Below are 17844 nucleotides of genomic sequence, written 5' to 3'. Positions count from 1 at the left end.
AGCATCCCTCATATTGCTGACCACTGGTAGTTGAACTGGATTTCTGCAATACTCAGGCAAATAGAGGCGCTTCAGAAAAACAAGTTTACATTAAGTTATGTTTGCTTTTCATTGCTGGGTGTTCGATAAGCACCAGAAACAGCAAAAAAACACACTTGGAGGCATCTTTTTAAAAATGCTTGAAATCTGACATTTAAACTTTTGCAAAAAAGTGAGTCAAACAGAAGGCTTTTGCTTTTCTGATTATATTTTTTAAATGGCACATGTGGTGTGGATTCATTCCAAAAAAAACACAACTGAAAAATGACTGGATGCGAAGCTGACTGGACTGACTTCAGTTCATGTGAGTTTTATCACCAAGGACATGGTCAAAGTTTAAAAGCACTCCTGCTTCCCCAAACCAAACTTTAATTTGAACACCCACTCGAATTGCACAGTTATGTTTATATTGGCACTCAAAGATGGTTCATTGGTGTCATTTATGTAACAGAAGTCGGAATGTCGTCAAGACTAAAGTACAGTGTATATATATATATATACACAACAAACCAAACTCTACCACCTTCTATCTGCATATTGTCTTTGATTCAGGAGTTCAGGCTATTGCTGTTCAGCATGCAGCTCTGGGTTACAGTGGCTGTTCTTGGGCTCCTGGTAATGGGCTCATGGGCACAGGGGCTGATGCCCACTTTCAGCTTTCCTCCCTGTGATTCCCCGGAGGCTGAAGCAGCGGCTCTGGTGGCACAGGATTTCCTCAACGCTCAGCACACCCACGGTTACAAATATGCCCTGAATCAAATTGATAAAATCAAGATCCTCTCCAAGGTAAGACAATGGATGATCATGATCCACTGAGCTTTTTTAAGAATATGAGACCTGTGCAGTTCCATGATATTTTCGGAAATGTTTAATATAAATATAAATTTTTTGCACGCTTGGGATGTCAATATCATCAGTCCACACATTTTATTACAGGTATCAATAGGGTTTTAAGATTTAAAAGTCTCTTTGTAGCCAGGTCACACAGACATGTATCTTCTGGAGTTGGACTTGCTGGAAACTACATGTCACGTCTTGGATCCGACACCAGTGAGCCTCTGTCCAGTCAGACAAAAGCATACTGTGGTGAGATCTGTTCAGTTAACTTTATTGTAAATATGTTGTACATTGCATTTATCTAAAAGGACCTGGTCCTCGTCTAGGCTGTTGATGCAGATTGTGATTTTGCCCTGACAAATACAACTCAAGGTCTGTCTGTTGTGGCATTCAAGTGTAAAACCGAAACAGGTAAGAGGACACACACAAAAAAATCATTGTTAGAACAAAAGCAGTTTTTGTCATCTGATCTGGAAAGGAGACCCTTTGTTTTTGTTGTTGTTGTTGTATCTAGAATCAGAGGAAGAGTGCATTGGCTGCCCTAGCCTCCTTCTATTTAATGACACAGATGGCCTCCAACTCATTGAAACCTCTTTAGATAGTTTCAATAAAAAAAATATGCTAAGCACTAAGTTTGCACTCCTTGAAATTGGACGAATGGCATCCCAGGTAATGTAAATGACATATTAGAAATTATTATTGGAAAATAAAGCTCCCTATAGATAATATGGTACTGTTTTCTACTTTTTTCAGATTGTCAGCGGTGGACCCAAATACTTTGCAGAATATGCCATTATTGGGACTAACTGCACGAGTTATGATGATGATATATGCGTCCCTCAGAATCACACTGTTGCTGTAAGAATATTTAAATATCTTGAGAGAGAGAGAGAGAGAGAGTTTGGCTAGTGTTCAGCTGGCAGGTGTAAATGTTTGTATTAAAAGTCAACATGAAGCCAGAAATGACCCTATTAACCTAACACACCTCCCTTAGCTATTGTGCATAAGACATTGGTGCTCAACCTTTGAAGCGATTTTACTTTTCAGATGATTTCACCAAGCCCTCTTTTCAAATCCCACTCAGTCCAACTGCCTGGCTCTATTCTTCATGCCCTCTTTTCATGATCCAGTCAAATCCCACAGATAAAAGTCTCGTCCTACATTTCTTTCTTGTTGAATATCCTGTTTTGCTCAGAAATCACATCAGATTACTGAAGCAAAATGGGTTGAACAGTCTTTCATGTTGACTTCAAAGTGTCTAATCCATATTTGTGGCTATTTTTAGATTCATGGCCTCTGTCTAGCTGAAGGTTCTGCCAATCTGAATGATGTTGACTGCAAAATCTTCAGCCCAGTAAATATTACACTTATCACGCATATTATTTTACACTTGTCAATTCAATGGCTGCCTTTAATCTAATGTTATTTTTATATAATTTAGACTTTTTAATAATGTGTGTATATATATCACTTTAGTTAAAGTTTTAGTGAAGCATTTTTCTTGTAGACATGACAAATGATTAGGACAAGTTAAATGAATGCAAAGATGTTAAAATATAATCTTGAAAAAAAAAGTGTGAAGTGTGTAATTTATGTTCCATGTGTGACACCAAAACATAAAATCGTCCCCCCAAAGCAGAGATTAGAGGAATTTAAATAGACCTTTTTTTTTTTTTTTCATGACAGACCCAAACTGTTGACCCGGCGAGCAATGCCACAGTGCGAATCCAAAAACTTCTGCATGCACACACCTTTGGACCCATCCATCACCCCACCATCCATGACCTCAGACATCACAAGCTGACAGCACTTCATGACCCTGCGGCAAGCGGCTTGCTCTCTGCAGAATCTGCTGAATCAGCTGAGGTAGTGGTGGTTGTGCCGTCAAAGGAAGCTCCTATTGTAAAGAGGGAGGTTTCTGCACCAGAAGGGCCAGCAGTAGATGCAGCAGTAGTGCCAGAAGGGCCAGCAGTAGATGCAGCAGTAGATGCAGCAATGGTGCCAGCAGTAGTTGCAGAAGTAGTGCCAGCACTAGTGCCAGAAGAGCCAGCATTAGTGACAAAAATCCTCCTCCCTCCGATCTGTCCGGGAAAAAAGAAACATTTCTGACTTGTTCCCATTTCATGAACCAACCCATATAAAGTAGTCATCATTTGAATTTGATCAAAACCTTTCATCAAAGTTATACATGAATTTTGAACAATACCCGTTCTTGTCTTAGGATAACTTTGATAAACAATTTTTGATCCACTTCAAATGTTGACTACTGTAGATAAGATTAAGTCACACTTGTTTTGGTCTCCAGACTTGTCCTGTTGAGTTCTGAGATTGCCACCAAACTTATAAATGCAATCAGTCAGGAGTAAATGTTTTATAACAAAACCGGTACATGTATTAACAAAACTAGCCTTCTTGTTAAGAAAAACAATTCAAGGATATTCCTGTTATTCTGTGGTGCTGTAATAAAATGTTTACCTTGACAAGATGTCATTAAATATTGATGACAATGACATAAGTGGGACAGAGATTCTCTAATGTTTGTTATAAATGCTACATTTCCAAAGGGATTTTGTGCTTCACATTTTTGATAAACATTCTTATCTTGAGTTTGTGTGGTGTAAGGTTTCTCATTGTTTGGGAGTTAAAATTACCAGTCATTTTACAATGAAACAGCTGAACACTGTAGGGCAAGTGGAAGTATGTACATGTAAATGATTCTTTGGATTTCTGGTAATGGTGACATGGACACAGGATATTTTATATATGTCACCATCCTGCAGAGTTTAGCTCCAAAGCACAACTCTTGAAGACCTTGATTAGCTGGCTCTGGCATGTTTAATAAGGGCTAGACCTAAACTCTGCTGGAAGGGGATTCTGCACGAACTGGATTAGACAGCCCACCCACCCACCAAACACTTCTTGTTCCAAGTGAGTGATGCCAAATTAACTGCAGTCTGTATACTGTTGTGACATCCTGCATTTAGCACAAATCAAGTGAACATGAGGATGAAAAACTCAACTTATTTGTAAGAACCAGCAGATTAGAAACTTGTGTAAAAGACAAACTAGATTACCCTAATCAATAAAGACTCACATGAACTCCATACAAATTGTACATTTAACTAAACAGGCAATGCAGGACAGACATTCTTTGAAGAAAACCAGTTTTGTCACTTAAACAGTTTTATTAGTTAGTTTCCAGCTTTCCAAATTCCTTGGTCTACTGTGGATGGACGCCTCGTAACCCTTAAATAATGCGTAAAAAAAAACACAACATTTTATATACACACATTCAACAGTATGCTGTACCATTTTTGTTCACAGAACTGATTCACTTACCATCTAAGTGATCATTGGAGAGTAATGCATCCTGGTTAGATTGAACAGCAGGAACCCAATATGTGCCCCTAAAATCAGGAACCACAGATTCTCCACTTTGAGAGTTATACTGCTGAGGGTTCATTACTGGAAGATTATCACCACTAGTTTGCTCTGGTTGAGGTGGCATGGTTGAGGGCTCAAATGATTTGTGATTATTGGATGGCTGAGGAAAAGACATCTGGCTGAATGAGTCTTTTGTTGGAGAGTCAGATATTGGGACCTTAGCATTTGAATAAGTAGCTTGATACCAGGGATTCATATGCACATTTTTGCCATGAGCTGAAGGTTTTGAAGAAATGTCAGATTGGACCATTTTCTCAAAAAAGGGAACATTATTTGGAGCAACTAACACTGGCTGCGTGTGATGTCCCCATGGGGAAACATACTGTTCCCTCTCAGCCTGGTAAACTGCAGGTTTTGGGCTTTGGTTTGAATAGACAACAGACTCAGCAACTGGTCCATTTTGTAAGTGTCCAAAAGGCAGCTTAGAAGGTCCCAAATGGTGTAGAACAGGAGCAACATTTGCAGGTTTCACTGTAGGCCATGAAGAGCCAGTATGTGACTCCAACTTCCTAAAAATGGAGGGACTCATAATAGGTCCTGTCAAAAACTTTGAAGTATGAGGGACATGGATACCCTTAACGGTGGGATTCTCTGCCAAATATTGCATTGCTGTACTATCTGAAGCCGGTGGTACAATTGCACCTTGTGAAGAAAGTGGGCCATAATTATAACCCATGCCATGAACAAGAGGAAGTGGGGTTGAACCTGCAGATATAAAGGGAGATGACAGTTCTTGGCCTGTAAATTTAGTCCGACTAGAAATGTCAAAACTAGACAGAGGACAACCAAAATAGTGATGGTTGTGGTGGTGGTAGGATACTGAAGGTGGGCCAGGGCAGAAAGTTGGACAGTGAAAAGAACATGCATGTGACAAACAATTTGGAGTGAGGCAAGCATTTATGGGGGCAGGGGTGTAAACAACTTCAGGAAATTTGTGGAGTGAAGGGGTAGGATCAGGGCTTGGGGCAAAATCAAACTCTAGGCTCTTAGAAGGACCCTTAACTGATGTGGTTAATTTGGAAGCAACAGCTCCAGAGGTGGACACTGTATTATTCTGGAGGACTTTTATAGGAACAGGAGGCATTAGCTGTGGCCCTGCCCTTCTTGTAGGGGCAGGTGGTGGTGCAGACTCTGGTTTTGGTGGAACATGTGGTTTAAAGTGTCTTGCTTGGTTTTGGGAATAAGGCCAGTATGGGTATAGTGGAAAAACTGTTGAGGAGGGATCAGCAAATCCAGGTTTTCCAGGATATAAAGGATACACCAAGTTTCTGGGAGGAAACATAGGTGCCAATTGCACAGGAGGGACAATGGGCATTGTAGACGTCAACTTATCTTGAGGACTGCTTGTGGGTTTTAGTAGGGGAGCGAGAGGGGTTTTAGGAGCCTTGGTAGGAGGCAACAAAGGTTCTCTTGGATATGGCAAAGCTGCATTTAGACTTGGGGCAGGGGTGAGATCCAATCTGGGCTTAAGGATCCAAGGGTACCAAGTTTGAGGAGGTTTTATGTAAACTGGTGCTTGTGGCTGCTGGGTGATAGCAGTTGGGAGAGCCATCATTTTGGGATCTTGAGGAACAACCTCTGGTGGTATGTTTGGAGGAAGAAGTAGAAAAGGGTAATTAGGAGGAACAGGTTTAAAATTGGGCTGGCCCGGGATGTAATAAGGAAGGGGAGGAGTAGGCAACTTCTGAACTGTTGAACTTGTGGAGGTCTTTAAACTTGGATCCCTTATTGGCTGAGTGGTTTTAGTGGTAGTAGTAATGGTGGTGGGAGGGACTGTTGATGAAACGAGAGCCTTTTTAGGCGCAAGATCAGGCAGACTCATAGGAAGATTAAGCGACAATGCTGGACAGGACAGATTAAACTTGCTCTCCATTGCCATGCTGAGAGTAAACATCCCATCCTGTAAAAGGCAGCAGATTAGTTTATTCAAGATGAGAAACTGGCTGAAATGTGTCAAATGTGAATACTGTATATTGCGTACCTTTGGCTCAGTGCATGGCATGTACGGGGCATGGAGGACCACACTTTCTGTATGTGACACCAAGCTGTATCCACATCTAGCTGACGCTTTCAGTAGAGGCTCCCACTCATTCATTACTAAGTTTAAACATAATTAACAAAATGTAGACCTGTAACACTCACATCAACCAATGCAAACAAACATGGACCTGTTTGTTACCTTTGATCTTTAGGTTCTCAGAGACTCCTTTATACAGCTTCACAATCATGCCATTAGTGTAGCAGGAGACAGTTGGAGCTCTCTGTGCCGAGGCTGGTGAGGAACAAGACATTTTCACAGGCAATCCAAACCAAAGTAAGGGAAGAACAAAAGTGTCTCTCTGAAAAGAACAAGGAACAAGGTCAGAAGGGATAATAAAAGCAATAATTCTATTTACATTGAAATCTAAATGCAAACCTCATGTGATACGTAACATCCATCATTTGGTATAATGAAAACAAAGTCTCTCCATGTTCTCAGAAATCTATGACCACATTCTGAGGGCAAGTGTGACAATGGAAGTGGTGGATTGCTTCCTACAAACAGATAAAAATACATTTTAGGGAAGCAAAAAACTAAAGTTTGAAGCCTTAAACAAGTGTCAGTGGAGAGGCAAACCTCGATCAATAAGAAAGCTGGATCCAAAAGAAGCCTCTCGTCCATGAACGGTCAGTTTCATCAAATCTCCAACACAATCTACTTGGGGTTTCATATCAAGTAGCCTTTCTACTGTTGGAGTATACAGGGTGTTCAGACCATAAACCTGTCCCCAAAGAGGTTGCAACTTCATCCCGCCTTTTGACAGAAGATACAAACAGGGTAAACTGGAAGACAAGTCCAACTTTAACACCATGAAAACAAAAACTAAATGCTTTTGCATGGAGGTGCAATAAATAACCCCTTCAGACCCTGCGACCATTGGAAAGGACATCACTTTTTGGTTAAACCTATAACCTAAGATTTTAATGTTTTTTTTTATATGATACTGCCTGGTCACTGATTGGTCCCTGATCAACCAATCACAACAAAAGTATGGCCCATAACTTAATCGGATTGAAATTCAGGCATCACATAAGACATGCATGGCTAAGGTAGGAGAGTTCCTTTACCTTCTTAGATTTATAATAATCTTAATAGTATCAAGTGATATTCAAAGTAATTTGAAGATCTTTCAGAGCTGTGGAACATTGACATCCATCGCAATGGACAAAATTACTAATATTATTCATATGATTTTATGTTTTCAATGTTGTGACCATCAAATGTCATTCAGCTTTTCATTAGTTTTAGTGAAAAACCGCAAAAACGAATGTGAAATGAATGAATACACAGCAACTCATGCACACATACTCAGAAGCACCTACTGCAACCAACAAAAATAAAGTTCTTTGAGACTTGATCCTATCATTGTCCTTTTTTCTACATTTTCTACATTCTAAACTGCATTGCCCATTCTTACAGTAGCCTGTGTGTTCGTTTCAATATGTTCAATGCTAGTTCATATATAGGGTTTAAACTCTCCTTCATACGTATTTTAAGGTTAAAAGATAAACTGCTAAGATTAGTCTTTCAAGTTATTCATCACTTTTTCTGATCATTCTGCTTTAAGTCAGTTACATAACGTAGATTGGTCTAATTTGAAACCAAAAAGTAAGACTGATTGCCCCTATAATTGCAAGTTGGTCATACTAGTACTAAAAACTTAGTAGCCTATACTAGGCCATGTTCTGCACTTATGAACCACTGTATATCCTGCACTTGCTGCTATTGCACTTCTGGTTAGACCTAAACTGCATTTCGTTGCCTTGTACCTGTACTTGTGTAATGACAATAAAGTTGAATCTAATCTAATCTAATCTAATCTAGCATAATGGCTGTTTATACAACTGGCCTCTGGGTGTCAATTGTCTAATAGTCCTAATAATAAAACTGAGTTTGCACAAATCTTGTTTTAAGACTCATTTAAAAAAATAATAAATAATAATTGTTTTGTTTGTTTTGCTCAGTAAAAAAAAAAAAAAAAAAAAAAACAGGTCTGAGTCCAGACTGGATAAGCTTCAAAGTCATGGACTAAAATTCTTGTTCAATATTCGCTAAACATTTATTCTGTATTTTTAGTGATTTAAATCCTCCTTACAAATGCATTCAATAAATCACGGGTAGTAGGCTACATCGTTTACCTGGATCATCTGACTGGTATGCATTGTCATCCGAAGAAAAACGGTCACTACCATCACCATGAGACTTTGGAGCTTGGTCTTGCCAAATGAGAAGGCGTCCAACTGGTTCTCCAGATTTCGGCTTCTCATCTCCTCGATCAAATGACTCATTTGTCCGTGTATTATTGTGAAAAGAGCCCAGTGAAAAAGGTTTCTTTACCTCGTTAAATAGCACAAAACCACTAACTTTAATAAAGCTAAGCCAAATAAACAGAAAAAACTTCAGGATTGGTTTCACTTTAAACGCCATTCGACATGACAATTTTGCGCACACTCCGCGGTACACCACTGTAGTGTGTCGCAAAAACGCGTCTTTTTTCAAGCACCGGAAATATATAAGATCTTATGTCTACAATTAATGCACGTCCAACAAATCAGACACCTGTTGGGAACCCTAGACTAGAGAGAGAAATTAAGGGTTGTGGATGAGTATCACATGTGAGGTAGGGCAAGGCAACGTCGGTCCAGGAGAGCCGATGTGCAGAGTTATGCTCCAATCCTGATCAAACACACCTGAACAAGCTAATCAATGTCTTCAGGAGGCAGGTGAGTTTTTTTCAGGGTTGGAGCCAAACTCTGCAGGACTGACGTTGCCTACCCCTGGTCTAAGCTTAAGTAGAGTGTGTGTGAGAGTAGGCACATTAACTAGTTATACTCTGCCAGTCCTAGATGGCATGTCAAATTATATGTAGCTACATAGTACATAGGCTATTGCAACTCTTCACATCAGACAAGCTAATTCTGGAAATAAAATTAAACCAAGGCCTGCATGATTCCACAGACAGGGCTTTGATTAAGTCAGTATTAGTTCAATTAGGACACTGTAAAACATTTCTAACCTCCGCAACTCAACATTTTCTAGTGACTGGTCACATCTAAATTTTTCAATTGGCCCAAGTGAAATTCTGTAAATGTAATTTTATAATCTACAGAATTTCACTTGGGCCAATTGAAAAATTGGTTGCGGAGGTTAGGCATTTTTTACAGTGGACATTTAAAGGGATGGTTCACCCAAAATTGAAAAAAATACTCACCCTCATGGTATTCCAAACTTGTATGAATTTCTTTCTTTTGCTGAACACAAATTAAGATATTTTGAAGAATGTGGGCAACCAAACAGGCCCAAGAACCCCTTAACTTCCATTGTATTGAAAGAATATTTCGTTGGATGTCAATGGGGCCCTTCAACTGTTTGGTTACAACTTACAATCCTTCTTCAAAATATCTTTTGTGTTCAGCAGAAGAAATAAATACATACGTTTAGAACAACTTGAGGGAGAGAGTAAATTATGCAATTATTTTTTGGGGGGGAACTATTCCTTTAAGTATCTTTTATAAACCTGCCTTAGAAAAAACATTACTGGTGTGAATCTTGAGACAAAACTAGGGCATATTTTAAGGTACGTCAGTGCAAGTTGCTTGCAGTTAAAACATGCATTTTAGTCTGGGACTAGCATACAACACCTGTATGTTTGTGATTATAGCGACCTCTTCAGGCTTATCCATGTCAAATACAAACCACTGAGGCATAGTATATTTTTCCTTCAAGTACTCACTTTAATATCAACATAGTAGTTCACATATTGAATAGAAAATATCTTGAGAGAAAGAAACAATCAAGCAGGAAATCCCTTTTCCGATACCTACCATGCACTACACCGTCTTTGGCAGACTTCATTTTCGACATATTTCTAAAAAGATGCTTGAAGACAAACACATGAACAAAATGAAATTTCTGGTTGGAATAGGTTTATTTGATCTGTCTGTAAACAAGGTGGTTAAATCATGGCATTTGTTTTTTCTTTCCTTTCACGCAAATTGAGTTGAGCTGGTCAGATGTAAGAAGGGAGAGAATTGGACAATTGTTTTTTTTGGTGTTTTTTTTTTTATATCTGTACATTTTCCACAAGCCCTGGAGTTTGAATTTATGCCAAATATCCCAAAGGTGCCACTAAAGAATTGACTCCTCACAAGGCAGCAGTTAAAATCCATCTCACAGTAGCAACAGATCAGATCTACATTATGGCACAGGATACACAGCTTTATTTAACAAGTTTCCACAATACAACTGACTTCGACTAGTGGTCTTTTTCCAACTAATACCACCATATCCCAGAAAAGGTTAGTGTACACAGTTTACTTCAGTATATATATTTTTTGTCTATTTAATGAAGCATTTGTACCGTGCTATGACAGTTTGATACATCGCAATTAAGTAGTGTACAAGGCAATGACTTCCAAATGGTTTCATTCTTGAAAAATAACAGATTAAAAGTCAAAAATGTTTTAAGAATTTTGAAGTGACACGTTAACAATAAGACTGCCATTTCATCTATTCAAGACATTCATGAGAGAAATTCTCAGGTAGTTATCATACACTTGATTTTTATTTCAAACTGTTAAGCCAGTAATAGTGTTTAATAGAAATGAGCTTGTGTTACATTGTGTACTTGGTGTTGAAAATTTAGTGTTATAAAGTCAGCAACAGATGAAGCTAGCAGTCATCCTTCACAACAACTGTTTGGAGCAATTCTGTTAATCCCTTCGGATGCAACACAAAATTGGTCCTATTGGAGAACCCAAAGTGAAATGGACAGAACCAGGAGGTACATTGGGATGGCAGCACTTTTTGTCTTAAACAAACAAAAAAAAGAAACAAAAAAAAAAGGACAAACATAAAAGAAAAAACATATTACAGGAGCTGGCAAACAACAATTATAAGTGCCTGAGCTATTGTAGCGATGGAATGTCCATACAGAGTCCGGGATGCAAAGGCTCTTGGGGAACAATTTAACCCAAACCTTGTAAATGCTGATCTGCCACCACACTCAAAATATTCCAACATTAGACCAATGACTTACAAGACCACATCCAAATACAACAGCAAAAGCATTTGATATAAGGTATTAAAACTAAAGAAGGTACAGCTGGGGCGAGGGTGGTGTGGTTCACAAGGGCAGGGGCAGAGGTGCTTAATACTAAATGAATTCAGGATCAAACTCATCAAATAAAATAGAAAGTGTTCTGTGACTGGTTAACTTCATTCTCAGAGCTGAGACACGGTTGTGTAGTTAGTTATTGGATAAACGATAATATTGACCTAAAAGATATGCATGCACTTTCTTCATCCTGGACATGCTGTATACAAGGAAGACCATGAGAGCTCAGCAAGGACTCAAAGCACTCGAGAAGCATAATCTATCTTAAGCTGGTTCATTAGCAGTGCCTAAGGAAACAAAATTGGACAATGTAGTGACTTCATTTACTTGTGAATTTACACAAATTCTGGGCAGTCCAATTCTTCAATTCTTCATTTTACATCTATGGTATGTACAGTAGTGTTTGTGACTGAACCTTCATAAAACCAACATGCTTGATTTACTGTGGCACAAAAAAAGATGTCAGAATTTGGAAAACTAAAAGAACATGGAGCATTAAACAAAAGGAAAACTTCATAAAAAAAAAAAATGGACAGATAGATTTGGAGAGAGACAACAATGCATCTACTAACTGTTTCTGGTAGTGTTGTCAAGTTGACAAAAGGGGGCAAGGATGAGGGTAGGGGTGGGTGGGTAGTGTGGTGCGGTGTATTAAAGTGAGCTGCTGTGTGGATGGATGGGAAGGGAAGGGGCTGCTTTAGTATCCAACTTTCCTCAGGTACTCAGCCATGGTAAATGCTTTCTTGTTGAGCGATCCTCCGTGGGTACCTTCCTTTCCCATGACTACAACCAACACTGGAGTACATAAGGAAAGAAAAAAAGACGACAAATGAACAAAACTGAAAGAAAAAAAAAAAAAAAAAGAAAAAAAAAAAGAAAAAAAAAGAAAAAAAAAAGTCTTTCCCCCCGATGACACGGGGACATTATAGGATATAATCACCATTCTTCCCTTGATTGCTATTAAATTTTTTCAAGACATTAACTGCTTGAAGGAGAAAGCTTAACAGCAAACTTCTTTCTTCTTTCTGTCCCTCAAGTGAAACTAAACAAGCTTAATTACATTAGAACCCTGAATCCCTCAAGTATTTTGCCATTGAGTATGCCTTCTTATTCAATCCGCCTCCATGGACCCCTTCTTTGCCCATTACAAGAACCAAGACTGAAAGAGAAGAAATAGAGAAGGGGAAAGTTGAGAAGTGCAGTGGTTAAGAAAAAAAAAAAAAAGGGAAACATTATGAAACAGAGGAGAAAGAGAATCACAATAGCAATCAGAAGTGTTTGCATGCACATGCGTTTCACCATTGAAAGCAACCAAGTACAGGAAAGTGATTCAGAGTATTTGATAAGAAGGTCTGAAGCTTGTTGCTTGAGCTAGTGACACATTTTAGCGTACAGGAAAGAGGAAATAGGAAGAGGAATTTGACGCTGCCACATTCCAAAGGACCTTCAACCCCCCCCTCCACTCCACACCCCCTAAATCCCTTTGAAATGGAGTTACCTTGCCAAGATATCTCTCAGAGACTTTCATGGGATCACATCTGGACATTTATACATTTTGTCTATTGGACATGCTAAACACACTGGGGCTTAAAGGGATAGTTCACCCAAAATGTTTAATTCGGTCTTCATTTACTCACCCTCGAGTTGTTCCAAACCTGTAGGAGTTCGTTTCTTCCGATAAACACAAAGGAAGATATTTTGATAACCAGACAAGTTGACGGACCCCATTGACTTCCGTAGTATTTTTCCCCCATGATGGGGTCCATCAACTGTTTGGTTACTGACATTCTTCAAAATATCATTTGTGTTCAGCAGAAGAAAAACTCACAGGTTTGGAACAACTTCAGGGAGAGTAAATGAAGACAGAATTGTAATTTTTGGATGAACTATCCCTTTAATACTAGCAACCTACCTCTAGGATTGTGCAAATAATCAGCATCTATGAGACTCAACTTGCACCCTGATGATTTATCTAATATAGGCAGAGATAACAGGGTGTGGAGGGGTGTTTACTGCATAACCAGATGATTGATAGCCCAGTACCAAATTCATTAAACAGTGACAAGGTGAAATTAAACCTCAAACGCGGTTTAAGAAAACTGTTAGATCAAGAAAAGCTTGTACATGCACAGCGCTGAAATCCAGCTCTTGGGTGTGTGTTTTGTTTTTTCAGAAAAGGAGAGGTAGGGGACAGAAGATTGCACTGGTTTGAAACCATACCTTCCATGTCTGTTTTTCTTATATTCAAAAAGAGGACCACAAAGGCAGACTGTATGAGTGGGCACATCTTAGCATTAAGGGTCATTCATTTTAAAATTGCTATGGGAAACACTCTATATTGAAATAACTCTATATGAAAATTGTAAGGAATTAGATACAGCTTGTTTACAAGAGATAATCTACACTAATACTTTGAACAGACACAAGAACCCTAATAAAAAGGCAATCATTAATAAAAGAGCCCGTCAGGGGTGATCCTAAAATATCTGTGGGCTAAATTAAACATTTGACATGTGTAGTTTACCTTTGCCAGCTCTGCCTATGGAAACATTGTATGTCGGCTCTCCATTATGACTCTTTGTCCTGATGTCCATTGTCCAGTCCCCTTCCAGTGGAAGACTGTCTCTGATCACAGAGCACTTCTTTTTCCCTAAAGTCAGCCCACTGGTGAAGAAGCCCTCTCGGTCTTTGCCAACAATGACATCGATTTCATCAGGCTGAAAAATGAAGTGTGAAAAAAGGCGACATTTTAAAAAGTCTTCTCTTCAATTAAAATTTAGCATCATGCAGGTTAACACGGTCTCCGCTGTAAATAATTCAAATAGGGACTGTACTTTAAGGAAACCTTGGAGAAAACCTGACTGGATCATTTGATCTCCCAGCATTAGCATGAGTGAAGCCAATCTGACCCACTCTAGGAGTTTAATTTATGCAGTTTAGGTTTAACCACTTTTTTTTTATGACAATAGCATAGTTCCAGGTCTAATACTAACAGTGAGATGCGGGGAAAAGTGAGTATTCACAGGCGACAGGACGCCATCTTTGTGTTCCTGTAGGGGGAAAAAACTTGAAGCACAGGCGCCACTGTCTGAACTTCCTCCTCTCATGGCCTAAGACTGCAGCTTATCTCAAGACTGATCAGACGAAGTCCGATCCCTGAATGAATCCCGGGCTTATTACCGATCTAGCGAGGGGATCTCTGCACATAAAGGGCCTAAAAAATAGAAAAATAAAACGCACAACGTGTGGATATGGTAGAAATCGATAATGCTGAATAATGCAAAAGGAAATGTGTGATTTAATCAGAGCCAGACCCGTTTACTTCCAATAACACTCTTCAAAAATGCAAAGGAAGCGTGCTGGATGGGTTCGGCTGTACAGCGGTTACACTTTAACTAGGTTCTTTAGATAAGCATAAAGTGGTTCATTGTGATATGAGTAATGAAGACTAGAGGCCGTGGCCACAGCCCTGTGCCTTCATCTGGGCCTCGACCCATTCAGTAGAAACACATCAATTCTCTCCCGCTCTTTCAATTTTAAGAGAAAAAAAATAAGGTTTAAGTGTACCGGTGCCGTTTTGCTAATGCTAAACACGATAACAACAGCTCGTTTTATTGTAAAATATGCTTTGAAATGGTTAGCTCGCGCTAGGCACGAGACCGGCTCCCCGTGCACGCGTGCTAAAGCTGACTAGCTTGCTAACACCCGAATCCGTCCGCTCGCCCTAACACACAAATTACCGTCCAAATTAAATCAAAACGAAGTGTTAACCTCACAGCGGGTGCTAATCTAGCAAAAACTTACCGTTATACCGCTAAAAGTACCCCCCTCTGACGATGCCCAAACATATTTGGCGTCCGTGTAGCCAACAATGGCGGCATCCTGGCAGCTGCCATCGGCCATCAGGTTATCCACGTAGCTTTGCCAAGACATTTTTCTGTGATTTGAAAGGATATATAGGACGTACTACACCCACTGGAGTGGATTTAACGCTACACGTGCTGAAGGACTAGCGAGGGTCGTGCGGATGGAGGGTTTTGGCGTCTCCTGTGCTGTCCGGCTCGTTGGCTTGTATGAAATCTCAGCTCGGGCAGGAAAGAAAGCCGACGGACTGAGACAGCGCCTGGGTGTAGTCCCGTTCTATATCCCTCCGCGCAGACGACTCACCACCGCCACTGCGACGCTGCACGAAAATAGGCCCCCTCTGATGTGGTCGCATCAGCTCAATCTGACTATCACGATGTAATTCGTTTCACAACGCTAGGTTTTTTACAGAAAATGTCTACATTGATTATTTCCCACCCCCTTTATGGCTCATGAATTAGTTACCATCTCTGTCCACATGAAGTTTTCTGATATCAGGAACGTCTCAATTATCTTAAAGGAGAGTTCACCCCAAAATACAACTTTTGTCATAATTTAGGCTATTCGCCCTAATGAAATATTTTGAATAATGATGGTAACAAATCAGTTTTAATTAGCCTACCAATGACTTCTAATTCTGGTTGACTAAAACTAAAACCATAAAAACATTTCCGTTACTACAATAGTAGGCTATATTAAAAAAATGTATTTAATTTTTTTATCTAGTTGCCAATGCAACATTTCTTACTTTCCTTTAGTTAAACTTGAAAATAAAATGGCAAAAATACACAAGCACTAAAACTTTAAATTAAACTAGATGAAAAAGTTTGTAGACAAACTACAACTTTCATACAGTTGCCATGAAAAAGCCTTGCCAGAAAGTTTGAAGAATTTTTAAAAGCTTGAAGTTTGAAGGTTTTTAGTTTGTTTAAGTTTTAGTTTTAGTTTAGTAGTTTTAAAAGTTTTAGTTTAGTAGTTTTAAAAGTTTGTAGAAGTTTGAAGGTTTTCAGTTTAGAAATATTAGATAGAATGGAAGCTTAAATGAGTCTTGATTGATTAGAAATAGTACATAGAATGGCAGCTAATGGAGTCTAATGAGCCTCTCCAACTTTAGTTTGAAGTTAGAAAGAAAGAAAGAAAGAAAGATTAGTTAGAAAGAAAGAAAGAAAGAAAGAAAGAAAGAAAGATTAGTAAGAAAGAAAGAAGAGAATGAAAGAAAGAAAGAAAGAAAGAAAGAAAAAGAAAGAAAGAAAGAAAGAAAGAAAGAAAGAAAGAAAGAAAGAAAGAAAGAAAGAAAGAGAAAGGAAAGAAAGATTAGTTAGAAAGAAAAACGATTAGTTAAAAAGATAGATAAATTGATTGATTGATTAGTTAGAAAGAAAGATTAGTAAGAAAGAAAGAAAGAAGAGAATGAAAGAAAGAAAGAGAAAGAGAGAAAGAAAGAAAAAGAGAAAGAAAGAAAAAGGAAAGAAAGATTAGTTAGAAAGAAAAAATGATTAGTTAAATAGATAGATAGATAGATAGATAGATAGATAGATAGATAGATAGATAGATAGATAGATAAGTTAGGAAGAAAGAAAGAAAGAAAGAAAGAAAGAAAAAAGAAAGCTTAAATGAGTCTCAATGAATTAGTACATAAAGCGACAAAGAAGAAAGATTTAAATTTTTGGGTGAAATATCACTTTAAGTCACACAAGTTTTATGTGAAGTAATTATCACTTTGAAAAAGGGATTTTGTGTTATTACCCCTAGTAAAAGCCGATTTAGTTTCACCTTTGAATATTTATTTTTACATATGGCAAATGTTAAATATCATCAAATTAATATTTACTCAGAATGTAAACAGCAAGCTATCATTTAACAGATATTTAGCTATATAGGGTAGAAACTTTTTTTGCTTTAATAACTCATTTTTAAATCTACAATTAACTAAACGGTGTTATATGGCAAGTACAATTAGTGCTCATGTTACACCCCACCCCACAACAACAGTGAGGTATAATAGTATAGGTGGGGTGGGTTGTTGTAACACCAGGGCCTTGGTCAAAAACCAGCGATGAAGGGGACCGGAACGCAGTTTCCTTCAGTGAAGGCAATACACTACAGGAGACACAGAAACCAGAGGCTCCCCTGTGTAACATAGGAAACATATGTTTTGTACATTCATTTATGTTGTTATTAAATGTATAGGCTACTTACTTTGTTAATCACATTAAATTGTTTTGAATACCAACCCTGTCTTCCTTCAACTCCAGCCCATTTCATTGTAACCATTTTGAAAGAAAAAAGGAATCCTTTTATTTTTAAATTCCAAAACTTACTAAACAATGAGCTAACACATGGGATAATGATTCAAAGAACAACAGATAGTCACATTTACAACCGTGTCAAACATCAGCCAGCCCAATTTTGTAACATTTTTGTTGGTCCAGTGTGGAGAAAGTAGTTCTAAAACCTTGACCATTAGGTCTGCTATGATATTTCTACATTTTTATACATCGTG

General features: G+C 38.6%; 3 protein-coding genes across 5 annotated transcripts; 1 reads left to right on the top strand and 2 right to left on the bottom strand.

Annotated features, from left to right (window-relative positions):
- The first annotated feature begins 522 nt into the window (after positions 1 to 522).
- On the top strand, positions 523 to 3482 carry ahsg2 (alpha-2-HS-glycoprotein 2). Its single transcript, XM_084412368.1, has 7 exons — positions 523 to 825; positions 1015 to 1125; positions 1203 to 1287; positions 1391 to 1545; positions 1630 to 1734; positions 2162 to 2230; positions 2563 to 3482. The coding sequence occupies exons 1-7, from the start codon at positions 616 to 618 to the stop codon at positions 2983 to 2985; spliced, it is 1158 nt and encodes a 385-aa protein (XP_084268494.1). The 5' UTR covers positions 523 to 615; the 3' UTR covers positions 2986 to 3482.
- A 180-nt stretch (positions 3483 to 3662) lies between these two features.
- On the bottom strand, positions 3663 to 8996 carry LOC311292628 (uncharacterized protein). Of its 2 annotated transcripts, XM_084412367.1 has the most exons (7): positions 8500 to 8996; positions 6938 to 7114; positions 6737 to 6855; positions 6500 to 6659; positions 6302 to 6417; positions 4216 to 6220; positions 3663 to 4122 (listed from the first exon to the last, which is right to left on the bottom strand). In XM_084412367.1, the coding sequence occupies exons 1-7, from the start codon at positions 8786 to 8788 to the stop codon at positions 4097 to 4099; spliced, it is 2892 nt and encodes a 963-aa protein (XP_084268493.1). In that variant the 5' UTR covers positions 8789 to 8996; the 3' UTR covers positions 3663 to 4096. The 2 variants fall into 2 exon arrangements, with proteins under 2 accessions (XP_084268493.1, XP_084268492.1); XM_084412366.1 differs by having other exon boundaries at positions 4216 to 6417; positions 8500 to 8900.
- A 1274-nt stretch (positions 8997 to 10270) lies between these two features.
- On the bottom strand, positions 10271 to 15761 carry pfn2a (profilin 2a). 2 transcript variants are annotated; one of them, XM_084411181.1, is made up of 3 exons: positions 15282 to 15761; positions 14002 to 14194; positions 10271 to 12272 (listed from the first exon to the last, which is right to left on the bottom strand). In XM_084411181.1, the coding sequence occupies exons 1-3, from the start codon at positions 15408 to 15410 to the stop codon at positions 12175 to 12177; spliced, it is 420 nt and encodes a 139-aa protein (XP_084267307.1). In that variant the 5' UTR covers positions 15411 to 15761; the 3' UTR covers positions 10271 to 12174. The 2 variants fall into 2 exon arrangements, with proteins under 2 accessions (XP_084267307.1, XP_084267308.1); XM_084411182.1 differs by having other exon boundaries at positions 10271 to 12636; positions 15282 to 15625.
- Positions 15762 to 17844: the final 2083 nt, after the last annotated feature.

The sequence above is a fragment of the Rutilus rutilus genome (genome assembly GCF_951802725.1).
Source record: "Rutilus rutilus genome assembly, chromosome: 6".
Lineage (NCBI taxonomy): Eukaryota > Metazoa > Chordata > Actinopteri > Cypriniformes > Leuciscidae > Rutilus > Rutilus rutilus.
Note: the sequence above shows the minus strand (reverse complement) of the source record. Positions and strands in the feature narration are given on the sequence as shown.

Excerpts from the sequence above, each read along its gene's own strand:
- LOC311292628 (XM_084412366.1), bottom strand. The coding sequence starts at position 8,788 with ATGGCGTTTAAAGTGAAACCAATCCTGAAGTTTTTTCTGTTTATTTGG. Across the intron at positions 6,660-6,736 it reads GATGTTACGTATCACATGAG|AGAGACACTTTTGTTCTTCC; the intron begins GTTTGCATTTAG and ends TGTTCTTTTCAG. Across the intron at positions 4,123-4,215 it reads CTCCAATGATCACTTAGATG|GGTTACGAGGCGTCCATCCA; the intron begins GTAAGTGAATCA and ends GCATTATTTAAG.
- pfn2a (XM_084411181.1), bottom strand. The coding sequence starts at position 15,410 with ATGTCTTGGCAAAGCTACGTGGATAACCTGATGGCCGATGGCAGCTGC. Across the intron at positions 14,195-15,281 it reads GTACTTTTAGCGGTATAACG|CCTGATGAAATCGATGTCAT; the intron begins GTAAGTTTTTGC and ends TTCATTTTTCAG. Across the intron at positions 12,273-14,001 it reads CATAGGCAGAGCTGGCAAAG|TGTTGGTTGTAGTCATGGGA; the intron begins GTAAACTACACA and ends TATGTACTCCAG.
- ahsg2 (XM_084412368.1), top strand. The coding sequence starts at position 616 with ATGCAGCTCTGGGTTACAGTGGCTGTTCTTGGGCTCCTGGTAATGGGC. Across the intron at positions 826-1,014 it reads AAATCAAGATCCTCTCCAAG|CCAGGTCACACAGACATGTA; the intron begins GTAAGACAATGG and ends GTCTCTTTGTAG. Across the intron at positions 1,735-2,161 it reads CTCAGAATCACACTGTTGCT|ATTCATGGCCTCTGTCTAGC; the intron begins GTAAGAATATTT and ends GGCTATTTTTAG.